The sequence below is a fragment of the Barbus barbus genome (genome assembly GCF_936440315.1).
Source record: "Barbus barbus genome assembly, chromosome: 3".
Classification (NCBI taxonomy): Eukaryota; Metazoa; Chordata; class Actinopteri; order Cypriniformes; family Cyprinidae; genus Barbus; species Barbus barbus.
Window position 1 is genome coordinate 17,762,732 of NC_136731.1, and position 15,133 is coordinate 17,777,864.

A 15,133-nucleotide genomic window follows, 5' to 3' on the forward strand; every position below is an offset into this window, starting at 1 on the left:
TGGGGAACACTTTTCTCAGAATTAATATTTTCCAACGGCATTGTTTATAGACATTAACAAAAACAATTAAATTTCACATTTTGTTGTTTAAATTAAGAGCTGCAATACTGGACAAAGAAGAAACAGTTTTTCAGGCATTTTGCATTAGTTTTTGACTTGTGGAATTGAGTATGTAATACTTTGTACCTTTATTCAGATTGGTGGTTGTCTTAATCCTAAACTTAAAAAGCCTCAGTCCACACACACATTTATCATCCAATCAAATTCAAACACCTCACCGCGCACTTTTTTTTTTTTCCATCTTCACACATGTTGTGATGCTAAAATAAGATAAGTGACCAGAATGCAGGTGCTTAGTGTGTGCCTTAGCATGATTACTCTTGCATTACACTTTCACACAGATGTTTGAACTCTTCAATGCTGCGGAGATGTTTTGCTTTCTTGATAGCGGTCTTGGCTAAAATAACTCACGTGCTTGTGATATCTCATATGCGTAACAGAATAATGCTGTAGTGTAATGCAATAATGTACAATTACAGCGGGATAAAGAGTCATGTTTAATCAATATTAATCGTCCTCTCTTCTATCCACAGGTATTAAATGAAGAGTGCGATCAGAACTGGTATAAGGCAGAATTAAACGGCAAAGACGGTTTCATTCCTAAAAACTACATCGAGATGAAGGCACATCCGTAAGTATATTTAGCCACCACAACCTGACAATTACACCTCTTTCAAAGCACCATGAGATCATTCACAACTTTAAAGGTGAAGTGTGAGTTATTTCTGTGCCACTAGTATCACCAAACTAAATGACACCCAGTTCCTCGTTTTCCACCTTGAATTTCTGCTCAATTGTTTTTATTCAGAATCACTTTTCTTCTGAAGGCGAGACACTACAGGTGAATAGGGTAAAATGTTTAACTAGCAGATATCACCATGAAACTTTCCCTTTTTTCATTGTGTTCACATATTAGATGGGAAAGAAATTACAGAGGGATTTATGGATATCTACTTTTGTTATCCTGTAAATCAGAATATACTGTCAATAGCCTTAAAAAATTTATTTTCGCCATGTTTTTTGGAATAAAAGGTTTTATAAATCAGGCTAGGAATAATATATTTACAAATCCCTCTGTAATTGTCTTCATAATATAACTAGGTACAAGACTGGAAAGTTTGGTGTATATAGGTGCTACTGAAGGGGAGATTTCGGACTTGGAGTATGAGAGAAAAGTCATTTTGAGAAAACGGGCTTTAAAGATTTATATTGTAAAAATCCACACATTTTTATATGAAAACATTGCTAACAAGCAAAACAACTGGCCAAGTAATTGTTTATAACAATGTAGACCATGAACAATGACAACTGAATAAAACAACATTGCCAAATAAGACCTTCAACTAAGCACAGAGAAGCACAAATACAGACACAAACTTATCATCAGAACTGCAACTCTAGTCATCTATGTCCATCGGATCACAAAGTTCACCCATGAGGGTTGAGAGCCTAGCTCTCCATGCCTGCACCATATGTAGGCCCCTCACCCCTCTCTTGCTGATGCCTTTTCAGCTTTTTAGCTGTGCTCAGAGTCTTTCTGCAACGTTTTACACTCTCAGACACGCTCCTGCGGTACTTGTCATCTTTACACAGACAGCACTCGAGCAACAAACTGCTACAGAACCCTTGATTCTGTGGATCTATATTAATTTTTAGCCCTGACATACCACAATTCGGACAAGTTAAATCACCAATCAGCTCATTCAGTCGCGCAACATGAACAAGCAGTCACTGTTGTGTAGAGTGCACTTTATTTATAGATTGGCTTATATCTAAACCTCCCATCGACAGCTTACGTTCAGATGCGCTTCCCGAGGGCATTTCACTGGGTAATCCATCACTAATTTTCCTTTTCCCCCTTGCAAGTGACAACTGCTGTACTCTTTTCGATGATTGACGCAAAGTCATTTTCATTCATTCACTCAAAAGATCCCGCGGAAAGCTAAACCAAACAAGGAAGCGTCAAAGCATACCATGTGACGATTCTGAACGAATCACGTTGTCAGAAATTGTCTTCAGCCAATGAGATTGCGCATTTAGAGTTAAATCCCCTGTTTTACTTTCACGAAAGGAAATGACCATATTTGGATCCAACAGCATTGTACAGAAGAGAGAGAGCTTTCCAGCAGTATACGTGATGACTGGGTACAGGCAGAGATCGCGGAGCAGCATGTTGATTTAGAACGCCAACTTTTGTTGAATTTATGAGAAATCTACAGACGCAAACAGACAAAGTGCAGTAAAATAAAGACCTAAATGTGTATTTCGGACTTTTTTTCACCACAAGTCTAAAAGAAGACATGTTATTGAAGACAAATATCCAAAAATCTCAAAATTGACCAATAAAAAAAAAAACGATGTTTTTGCCTGCCGTGTCTCGCCTTAAGTGACTTTGCTGAATCGTGAGTCATTTCCTTGTATAGGTCTTTCAGGCTTACAGAGAATTGTATCAATTCAATCTAACACCTCTCTGACATGACTTCACTTCCCTAATGTGGGAAAAACTCCTCTGCTCTGTGTTTGCCATCATTGCAGACATCTGTTTTACGAATCTGTCAGTATTATTGAGGAGATTTACTGTAATCATGTTTGGAAATCTTTGAACAGAGCTGTGTACAGCTGTTATAAAACAAGGGAGTGAGGGACTCAAGTATTGTGCAAGAATTCAAATTGGCATCAGAAGCAAAATGAAAGCCAAAGCGAAGAGTTGGTGTTAGTTTATTACATCCTTCAAAATGTACATCTTCATATTTATGTATCAGAACAGCTCAAAATAACACACAGACCAGTGAATCAGTGTTTTGTACTGATTCCCAGACTTTCAAACCCTGCCATTCTGCCCTAGTGTCAGTTTCAAAATATAATGACAGCACTGGCAAATGGATATTGCACAGTTTATATTTCAAATGAATTATTTTATATAGCAGAAACAGGGATTTTGTTAATATGTATGTTAGGGGTGTGCGATATTGACAAAATAATATCTCGATATTTTCGGGATTACGATAACGATATTAGACGATATTTTGCTGAGTGTGGACAACTGACTCCTAAAGTTTTTGATATTATTTTTGTTCTATGTGGTGGTCCGTTCACACTTATTTTCCAGTAAGTTTAAACTGATTTTTACATTTTATGTGCATTTTTACCTTTATAAACCCTTTTTTTCTAAAAGATTACATTACCTTTTGAGTCAAATTCTTTCATTTTAAACAGTGAATTAGAATAAGATGACATTTGGTCTGTTACCAATCTTTATCAACAAAATTCATCGTCGCAGTGCAGAGGAAACACAGGCGCTGCATCCGAAGTGGCATTTAGACAAATTTACACTCTGTTTAATGCAGGACATGAACGCTTTAACCTGTAGTTACAAATGCATAAATAATGTTTTGATATTTGAAACATAAAACATTGAAAACTGATGTTTGAAATTATTTTAAAAAATGAAGATGCTTTAAAATGGGAAATTAAAACCACCAGTAGGTGGCAGAAAGTCGGTTCGTTGCGACTGAACCGACTCATTTAACGGTTGATTCATTCAGGAACGAAACACCGTCATGTTGCTCAGAGACGCAAAACAGTGCTGTGGCTGTTTTTGGAGTGATTTTTGTTGTCGAAATAGCGCAAAAACAGGCAATATGGTGTCTAAAACTTAAGCCTCTTAATTAACTACTTATTTATTGAACCGTTGTAAAAAACTCAATTTCACATTTGTAATCATGGTAATTGTTGGAGAAAAATGTCACTCTTCGTGTGAAATTGATTAACTATATGAACTATACACATTTTCTGCCCCCATATCTTGAATTTGAGATCCTTCTAAATGTATTTTAATAGACTGAATCAATGGTTTTTGCAAAAAATCGCACATCGTTGAAACAACAATTACAATATTGCCGACTATATCGCACACCCCTAATATATGTACACTATTGTCTAAACGTTTGGGGGCTCTTATGCTCACCAAGACTACAATTATTTGATACAATAAACTAACAACAATATTGTGAAATATAATTACAATTTCAAATAACTGTTTCTATTAATATATTTTAAAATGGCATTTATTCCTGTGATGACAACACTGAATTGTCAGCATCATTACTCCAGTCTTCAGTGTCACATGATCCTTCAGAAATATTCTATATGCTATACATCTTATATGCTCAAAAAACATGTATTATTATTATCAATGGTGAAAACCGTTGTGCTGCTTAACATTTTTTTGTGGAAACAGTGCTAATTTTTTCAGGATTCTTTAAAAAATAGAAAGTTCTAAACAGCATTTATTTGAAATGGAAAGCTATTATAACATTAAAAATGTCTTTATTGTGACTTCACAATTTTCTTTTAAGTATAGAGTAATAGAATTAGCTTTATCATTGATTAAACTAGATGTCCATTACATATTTAATTTGATTTGAATGAAAATATGGGGGTTGGAATAATAGTCTGTTCAGTGTGACTTTAAAGGGGACCTATTATGCTCCTTTTTACAAGATGTAAAATAAGTCTCTGTTGGCCCCAGAGTGTGTATGTGAAGTTTTAGCTCAAAATACCCAACAGATAATTTTTTTTAGCTTGTTAAAATTGTCACTTTTAGGGTATGAGCCAAAACGCGCTGTATTGGAGTATGTTGCTTTAATACAAATGAGCTGGTGCTCCCGGAGAAGAGGGCGGAGCTTCAAGAGCTCACGCTCCCGCATTAGCAGTGCTAGCCTTTGCAAATAAACATTCCTCTATTAGTACAAGCCTGTTATCTTTACAGAAAACATACTCCGTTTCAAAGTCAGTCATCTGATTGTACTGTGCATAATAAGTTTGCGTTTATGAATTACACAGACGGGAGCACAGTGCGATTAAAAATAACAACATGGTCTCATGGTGCATGGCATGCTTTCACAAACTTTACAAGTCCCACTCGTGATTATGAGCTCAACAAACTCAAGCGATCGACTCGCATTGCTTTCATATGCAACTTTTAACTACCACATTCCTATTCACGAACATTCATGAAGACCGCACCACTGAGAACAGACAGAGGCGATGGTAGCTTTAGCATCATTAGCCTCACAGAGTGCCAAGAAGCTCTTTCAGAAAGGCAATTTGAAAACAAACACGTGATACTTACTTTGTCTGGAGCTGACGTTCACGCAGTTGGTATTGATCCCTACACGTATTGGAGACTTTACAGATTTTTTTCAGGGACATTTGAAACTTAACCACAGTGTCCTCAGCTGCTCAGATGGAGGGAGTCTATGGAGACTCCTATGTTCGTTAGTGCATCTCAAAACACAACACTTGAAAAGCCTCTTTGGCGCTGACATTGTATATCTCCAGCAGCTACAGTAATTAGTAACGTTAATGGCGGAGGCAGACCGCAGCTTCTCACTCAGGGCTGTGTCTATAGGACAGCGTCACAAATGGATGGGACTTTTTCCCCTCGGTGACGTGAACAGAGGGATAATCTGAAACGGGTTGTTCTGAGAGACTGTTTATAATTTTTTTAGATTATATTAAAATGAGTTGGTGGATTTTTACCATTATAGGCTGGATGTTTTCACACAACTGTGTTCTAACACATTATAAAAGTGATTTTTGCATAATAGGTCCCCTTTAAGGTTATTATTTTTTCAGGTTATTATATATTTTTTTTCCAATTTGAATGAGCAGTGATTGACACTGGATCTCATTAATGAAATAATAAAAGCAGAAATTATTATTTTATTTAAATCTTGTTTTATTGAAATGAAACTATTTACATCCAATTAAATGCATCTACTCCAAGGTCTGTAAGCACAGTGGTGACACTGGCTATAATTTATAATAGCACACAGTAATTGAACTTTGGCTTTGTCAGCTGTTTCTCATATTCACAATTTAATGCATCTTTGCTGAATAAAATAATTAATTTAGAAAAAAAAAAAACTTACATTGCCCAAATGTTTTGCATGGTAGCATATTTAAAAATAAAAAAAATCAACTAAAAACCCATTTAAGTCAGTGCAATATTTTAGTAGTTATTCTAATTTGTATAGTTGATTAATATATTAGCTTTCACAGCACACCAAGTGTGCTTTACACTGTGCCGGCCTTGAGGCTGTTGTGTGAGCTCTAATGTGAACACTTCAGCAATTACTTCTGCTCTCAGATCACAGATTCTCAGGTCTTTTCCTAATCCCTAATCTGCATTTTGCAGAATCTCTTATTTTCTGTCGATTGACTTCCTGATGATTTTCGTGGGAACTCTTTGTTGCCCTTTTGATACCAGTCAGCTTGTGTGAGCTCAAAGTGTTTGTACGTGTGGATGGTTTGGTTTGTTCCTCATTGGAGATTCATTATTGTCCTGTGTGCAGTGGCGAAGGCGGAAGGACAAATGAATGAATAATTGACTAATATTTGCCTGAGAGAATTGAAAAACCCATGTAATGAGACACAATGAGGCTGAGGAACATGATCCACCATTCAAAGTCCCTTTTCCTAAAATTAAAATTACTTGAAGAATCACTTTCAGATGAAAATATTTGAAGGCCACATTCCATTGTTTTAATTTAGTTTGATATTTACAGTAATAAGTAATGTTTTAAATAAAGGAGCGTTAGTAATATTAGTTTTTCCCTGTGGTGTGAGGCTCTTTGTTATAATAAGTTCCTCTCTTTAACAGATAATTGAATATTGATCATTTGCGTCACTGGAAGTAATTGTCGTCAGCGTTTTGGACTCACTTTGCTTTGACATCCCAGAAAACAGAGCAGCTTTTTACCATCAGGTAGACAAGACTGGCCAGGTTTATGGTAGGGGCCTCTTATCAGGACAGGCGATGTAAATGGCGTCCACGTGTTTGAGCGGAGAGAGATGGTTGTCGAGCGGGATGCGGCGAGTGGAATTTGCCCTCGAGTGCTTTAATGCCACTTCCTGGTCACATGCTCTTTGTGTTTGTGTGTCTGTGGCTTGTGCCGTCCACATCAAAGTGGACAGGAGAGATTAGGCAGGTACAGCGGAGACAGCCTGTGGTTTATTCCTGGCCTTACGTAACAGACCCTCTGGGAGCAGAATTGTTTTATAATTTCACATGACGTTCTGTTTCAAGTAAAGAGTAAAAAAATTAGCGTTATCATTGATTAAACTAGATGTCCATTACATATTTAATTTGATTTGAATGAAAATATGACGATTGGGTTAATAGTCTGTTCAGTGTGACTTTTTAAGGTTATTGTATTTTTTTTTTTTTTTCAGGTTATTATTACATTATATTATTATTTTATTTAACACTTTGAATGAGACACTGGATCTCATTAATGAAACATTAAAGCCAAAATGATTCTTATTTAAATCATGTTTAATTAACATACAGCAAAATATATCATTTTTATATTTTCTTTTACTATTATTTATCATTTTTTTAATCCACTGGAACTTTATGAATGAGCAGTAATAATGTCATTAGATCTCAATAATTCAACACAAGCAGAACTGTAAATAATTTGTAAAACTATTCTTACATTTAAATTTTGTTTAAAAAAATGAAACTCTCTTCATACTTCCAGTTAAATGTGAGCATTTATTCCAAGGTAAGCACAGTGGTGACACTGGCTATCATTTATAATAGCGCACAGTAATTAAACTTTGGCTTTGTCAGCTGTTTCTCGTCTCTCCGGTAAATAAAGGCCTTTGGTTGTCAGTTCACCTCACCCTGCACACATCCACAAACACAGCCAGCCTTAGTGAAGTCTGACTTCAAACTTCAATTTCATTCAGTCAGCACATATATTGTTTGATGGTTAGATGGTAACCAGCTTTCCTTTTTCACGGTTTTGCATGATTTTGTTCACATAGATGCTGTAATGAAGCATTCTGTGCTGATCATCCGAACTTCTGTGTTTTGCTGAATTTCTAAATGTGGCTGTACTTCTGAGCTGATTTTTCTCTACACTGTTTTTTTTTTTCTCTGTTGACTTAATTGCTCTCTTGGCTTTCCATCAGACAGAAACCTGGCATCTCATTTTCCTAAGCTGCTACTCTCAGCACCAGTGCTTTGCAAAAGATGTTTCCTCTTTCTATTCATCCACACTTTATGTAAATCAGTGAAAATCAGCTGATAACTATCTGATATCTGTCCGCGGTATCATTTGTATAATATCATGTCTTATATAATGGTAACATTTGTGTCGGGTGTGTGTTCACAGGTGGTTCTTTGGGAGAATCCCCAGGGCCAGAGCGGAGGAGATCCTAAACAAACAGAGGCACGACGGAGCCTTCCTCATTAGAGAGAGCGAGAGCGCGCCTGGAGACTTCTCCCTGTCCGTCAAGTATGTCAACGCACATTAAATCCACCTCTCCTTATTCCCAGATTAACTGCTGTGTGCACGGCAGGCTTCATCATGTCAGAGTCCTGACTTGCCCAAGATCCAGCTCGTGAGGCTAGAAGCATTTACATTTACATAGAGAGTGCTTCAGGTTCTACCTGTATTTCACCAATGAACAACCACTTAAACTATAAATGTTTAAATGTTTTCTGTTTTTAAGTAAATGCTTTTTTTTTTATTATTCATCAAACTCCTGAAAAAAAATAGCAGTCTGCAAAGCAGCACAACTGTTTTCAACAGTGATGATAATAAGAAATGTTTCTTGAGCAGCAAATCATCATATTGATTTCTGAAGGATCATGTGACACTGAAGACTGGAGTAATGATGCTGAACGTTCAGCTTTGCATCACAGGAATAATTTACATTTTAACATTTATTAAAATAGACAACATTTATTGTAAATTGTAATTATATTTCACAATATTACAGTATTTACTGTATATTTACCAAATAAATGCAGCTTTGGTGAACAAAATCTGGAAGGCTTGCTAACCCCAGACTTCTGTACAGTAATGCAGATACAAAGACAGGTAGCTTGAATGTCATCATGTGTGAATCACATCTGTTCTCTTCTCAATCAGTTTTCTGATAGACATCAGGGCAATCACACATTTCATACCCTGTCTATCTTGTCCATCTCGCCCGTGTTGCATACATGTGTTAATATGCGCTCTGATCTCTGTTCACTTACGTAACCTGCCGCCCAGTCTGCAACGTTTATTTATGATTCATGGCACAGGAGGAGTGCACTCGGTCTCTTTAGTATTAAATAAAGCTTGAAGTTGTCAGGCAGATTACAAGGTATTGTGTTTATATTCAAGTCTTTTTTTGTTGTTGAAGGTTTGGAAATGATGTACAGCACTTCAAAGTGCTGCGTGACGGGGCTGGAAAGTACTTCCTGTGGGTCGTGAAGTTTAACTCTCTCAACGAGCTGGTGGACTATCACCGCACCACTTCCGTTTCCCGAAACCAACAGATATTTCTACGAGACATCGAGCAGGTGCCTCAGGTCTGTATGCTTGTTTTTACCTTTGTAATCCTTAAAGCCTTTGTGAATCACTATTAGCTACACGTTTACTTCAGGGCTCCAGACTGTGCCTAAAACAGACGCATTTGCGACCAAAAATGTTAATTTGCGAGATCACCACTGGCGACTATACAAATTTACATGTTATGATTTAAAATTTGCACGTAATGCCTTTTTTTTTTTTTCCTTGCTTGTTTTGCTATCAAAACTTTTGTTATGTTGAGTGAGACGATGCGCATCAAAGTTTTAGTGGAAAAAAAGCCTTTCAAACTGTCCTCATCTCTGCCGAACACCAGCGGTGACTGCACAGCTGCTAAACACAGCTCCAGCTGTGACGGCATGAGAGAGAGATCGAAAATGACGGAGACGTGTGAAGTAAAAGTGCAGAAAAGCAGTGTCTATTTCATGCACTTGAACAAACCACAACAGGTAAAGCTGACAGCTGTGTGGATATTCGCAATATCATTAACAATTCTCGTTTACAATCGATACTAATATGGCTTCTTGTTATAAAGATGTTTATATCTATATGCTGTGTTCTGTTAACGTGTGAACGTCTTTGTAAGCACAGTGGGAACGTATTTGTTGCGCGCTTGCCGTCCAATAATCGCAATGAGCTTTGTGCTTTGTTACATTTTAATAAAAGTATCAGCTTTAAAATTCAGCCAAATTCATATTGAAATGCAAACAATAAATATGGTTTTGGCGCTCCTTAATGCGGCATGAGCGATCGCTTTAGCGTCCTCAATTCAAGCGGCATGGGAACCAATCATATAATTCTCTATACTACGAAATAAACATGAATGAACATCAGAAGGTATAATACAAGATAGCTCACTGTACAACTTACTGAAATGTCTCATGTAATCGCTTGTTTCAAACTGTGGAAAATGCGTAAATCTTGTAAACAATGGTATGTGACAATACATTTCATTCAGATTAACCAATCGGTGTCCATAAACTCATCAGTCAGCTAGATAAATTAACTGTGAAGAGGAGCATTTTGTTAAATGCGCTATATTGCATATTCATGTTTTTTTACTTAACCTGTTGTCTACATGATATGAAACGATGCAAGGAGCTAAAGATGAAATTCAACACTTCCTATAAGATGGCATGTTACTAATGAAGATAAACAGACTGGATGTGTGCAAGACACGTGACAACATTTATAAGATGCATTGAGCAGGAGCCCAAAGTACACTCAGTGGCCAACTGATGCTGACATAGTTATGGCCCATGATATTGCCACAGATTCTGTGTAATAAACAATTCTTTGTGACTGCATATAGTTCTCAATTAGGAAAAGACATTCAGTGGCCACTTAAAGTGCCCCTATTAGGGATTTTTGAAAATGACCTTTCATGCAGTGTTTAACACAGATTTAAGTGAATGAAAACATCCTGCAAAATTTTAAATCTGAAAGTGCACCGTGTATAAAGTTATTGTCTCTCAAAAGAAAGAGTCGACTTTTAAAACGAGTCCCAAGTCGTTTCATATTGACGTCAGTATGAAACATTAGCATATTGCCCGCCCACGCGGACCTGAGAAAACTTGGTTTTCGTGTTGGTCTGCATGAAAATGCAAATTCATTCTTTGCCACTAGATGCCGCTTTTGGGGCGGAAAATATAACTATTTCCCCGTTAACACTGTACACAAAGCAGCACTGCGCTCACAAACGCTGCTTTAAATGCAGGGCTCTACGCTTACTTTTCTTTTTAGGAGCGCTTGTGCTCCTAACTTAAAAAATTTAGGAGCACGGTCAAACATTTAGGAGCACCTTCAAATCAATAATCAAAAATTCTGATAAATTAACCTTCCCATTACGAGGTGATATTTGACTCCTTAAAGTGATTTACAGGGAATTTTGTTTTTACTTTTGTAATGGCATTTTTCTAACTTTATTAAAAGTGTGTCATCTTTTATGTCAAATTCCAAAAAATATATTAATAAACTTTTTATCATTTCTAATTAAAACAACAGAATAAAAACAAGTAGACTAAGATACCAATCAAATGAAATCAGTATTTAAGAAATAAAGTTGTACTACAGAGGTGGCACAGAAGAACACAAGTGGCGAATCGTTTGGGAGTCATTGAGCAAATAAGGTAAAAATAAATGCATATTATAAGACAATGAAAGTGTTTTTTGACCTTGCATGCATGTCGACCTGTTGTTGGGGACTCCCAAAACCAAAATATGAACCTTTCATTACCCATAATAGGGGCACTTTAGGCCCTAAACACATTGCATGATTTCTGGCTGTCCCAGACGAAAGATTGGCATCGTGAAACAATCTTGGGGATTTCTGTGATCGTGGGTCAGTGAGAGAGGTTCAAAGACGGCCGTTGTCATGGTCTTGCGACCAAAGATAGTCTACAATACAGCATGATCATCGCACAGTGTGTTCGCTGGAACGATTCACGTTTACTGACCAACCGATAAAAATGTGACATTAAATCAATGCAAGATGGCGCTAAAACACAAAACTGCTTACCTCAAGCTCTTATCCCTTCCTCTTTCTCCGCTTCCACTTTTTTTCAGCTCATAAAAAATAGTGTGATTTACCATGCTCTTTTTGTTTATTCCTAGTGCATGCTGATGAGGTTTAACTTGCATCGTAGTGCACGAGTCAACAGGTGTCCTCTATGTGCAGTCTACACACACGTCGTACCCAAGTTTATTAGATCCATGTCACACAGTGTGACATGCAGTGATCTTATAGGATTGCTAAAATCGTGCAGTGTGTTTTGGGCTTTAGTTCCCAGGACATCTGCAAGATGGATTCAAATGCTGATGCTGTAAGGGGTGGGGAGACATAAACACATGACAGTATGACTGAAATGTTAAAGTGTTAAATAAATAAAACCCGTTTATTCTGTGGAACCTAAAAAAATATTTTGGCACCTAATTTTGTTTCTTAAAGGAGCCAATGGCTCCTTAATTGATTTTTTTGGTCTGGAGCCCTGACTTCTGTAATGCGACACACTTCCTAGAGATACAGGATATTTGGCCTAAGGGACATCCACAGAGAAGGAAAGTAGAGCAAGTTACTATGTTTTGATTAAAGATACATTTAACATTTTCTTTGGAATAACCTGCACTAGAATAGTTGTTTACAGTAGCACTAGGGAAAAAGGCATGCTGTACACACTGAATGAAGCCGAAGAAAATATTGATCAATTTATAATAGTACATTTAATATTAATTTATTATTAAAAAAATTGAAAGCATATGAAATGCCAAACAGATTTGTTTAGAACAATCCAGAACTGATTTGTGGAAAATAATCCAACATCCTTCTCAATATTTTTGGTGTTGGTGGTTTTTGCTTTTTTATATTCCATAAGTTCTCTTATATCTCATCACAGGAATAAATTACATTTTAAAATATATTCATGTAGAAAACGGTTATTTTAAATTGTAACAATATTTTACAATATTACTGTTTTTTCTGTATTTTTAATCAAATAAATGCGGCCTTGGTGATCATAAGAGACTTCTTTCAAAAACATTTAAAAAATCTTACAGAGCTGAAGTTTTTGTACAGTAGTGTGTATACTAGACCATGGTGTTATTTACATGTCTATTGTGCATCTGCAGCATCCAACATACGTGCAGGCCCTGTTCGACTTCGACCCTCAGGAAGACGGCGAGCTTGGCTTCAGACGCGGAGACTTCATTCAGGTCCTGGACAACTCTGACCCCAACTGGTGGAAGGGCGCCTGTCACGGCCAGACGGGCATGTTCCCACGCAACTATGTCACGCCTGTCAATCGGAACATGTAAAGGAAAAAACCAAGTGATTAGTGAATAAATTGTAATTAACGGCCCCTCACATTCACATACAATCAGACTACCCTAAATCTCCCCGTCAACACCCGTAAAGTCCTGTGAAATTTAAAGCGGCACAGAGGAATGGAAATCATGACCGAAAACAAGGAGAGGAAAAAAAAAAAAAAACGAACGTTGCAGTGAGGCTGGATGTTTCCACCTCTGCCGTGGTGCCCGGGCGAAACTATTATTCCTGAGAATCGTGATGTCTTCATGAACGCTTACAGTCCAGACTGAGCTGTTAGGGCGAAGGAAAGGCTGAATCCTAGCATAGTAAAACACACATAAATTAAAACAACAATGATTCTGTCTGTAGATTCATCCTGCTGCTTCTGGCTTCTTTTCTAGTCTGCGAATAGAATTTTTTTTTTTTTTTTTTTTGGTTAATGTTTTTTGTTTGTTTTGTCTGCATGTTTAAATCTCTTTATAATAGTAAATCCTGAAGCTGTTTTTAATAAGGAAAAAAAAAAAACATTCTAAAAAATATATAAAAATGTAAGCGTTAAAAACTTGCAAACGCATTGTACATCTGGGCTGTGGAAAAAAATCACCTATAGAGAGAATCCATTTTTTTAAGAATATATATATATTTGTATGTGTCTGTCTATTTTACCTTTCAACACTTTTTTTTTTTTTTTTTTTTTTCAATTGTAAATTATGTTAATTTTTTGTGGGAGGGCAGGTGAAACTGAGTGGCTCTGAGACATGCTAATTTTATGAGCATCTCAGATGTAACACCGTATTATTTAACACATCATGTATTCCATTTGACATCATTCTTACTTCTTTTAGAACCAATAGTGGAGCGGATCCTTGGCGATAGCGATTCATCGTCGAGGAGCTTCCAATCGTGCAGGAGTTGATCTAATGTGAAAAACCAGACGGCTAGCCACCATTTTAAGCCAATGTATTTATTGCAGCCCCTTTTTATTTGTCTTGGGATGTGAATGTAGCCGACATCCCTCTCCTCATGAGGGACGTCAGATTGGAGCGCTGAACCACAGTTGTATGATTTCAGTTCACGGTGTCCATGATGAAAAGCTGTTCAAGTACCTAAATGATTTAAAATCATGAGATTTGGTGTGGAAAAGCTGGCGGATGCCAGTTAAGCCAGTAAGAAGTAAGAAACCAGAGAGTTTTGTTATATTTGAGTTGTCACATCGATTAATGTGATATGTTCTGTTTGTTTTTTTTGGTTTCTCTTACCTCTTTTATCTTTTCAGTGTTGTATGTTTTACTGTATTTTGTTTCCTCCACGTGTATTATTGACCCCCTCCTTCTCTGTTTTGTTTTGTTTCTCTGTGACTTTTTTTTGTTCTCTCTGGATTAGTGCCTTTTTCTCTGGTGTGTGACAGTGTCTCCGGCTTGCTGCTTTAGCCTGAGTATTGGGCTTCGTCAGACCCGCAGTGAGAAATCTTTCTCCTCCTGAACACACCTGCATACAGTCGCTCCTATTTAAATGTCTCACCTTTTTCTTAACTTTTTTTTTTTTTTGTTTGTTTTTTTTTTTGCCTTTTCCCTTGTTTCTTTTGAGTAAATAAAAAGAAAATTATAAAAAAAAGAGAGCACGTGTTGTGTCAGATGCTTTATTTTGTGTGAATGTGTTTTTTATTTATTTATTTACTTCATATTATATACTGCATTTTCCTTTTATGGTCAGTTTTTTGCCAATGCCGGTTTAAGAAGTTTTACACTAAAATAAAACTGACACTCCTATTGATTACATCATAATGAAGTTTTGAGTTTTTTGTTTGTTTCTTTGTTTATAGATTGACTCTATTCACATGGAATAGTTCACACAAAAACAAAAATTTTGTAGAAAATATACTCTGGTCATTCAA

At 36.7% G+C, this 15,133-nt stretch overlaps 1 protein-coding gene across 3 annotated transcripts in view; it reads left to right on the forward strand.

The window, feature by feature from the left end:
• Positions 1–14,824, forward strand: part of grb2b (growth factor receptor-bound protein 2b) — a 44,614-nt gene extending 29,790 nt beyond the window's left edge. For all 3 annotated transcript variants that reach the window (XM_079387015.1, XM_079387013.1, XM_079387014.1), the window contains 4 exons: positions 594–691; positions 8,250–8,372; positions 9,271–9,439; positions 13,062–14,824. In XM_079387015.1, coding sequence (XP_079243141.1) covers positions 594–691; positions 8,250–8,372; positions 9,271–9,439; positions 13,062–13,247 — 576 coding nt within the window. In that variant the 3' untranslated portion in view covers positions 13,248–14,824. The remainder of the gene's footprint in view (positions 1–593; positions 692–8,249; positions 8,373–9,270; positions 9,440–13,061) is intronic.
• Positions 14,825–15,133: the final 309 nt, after the last annotated feature.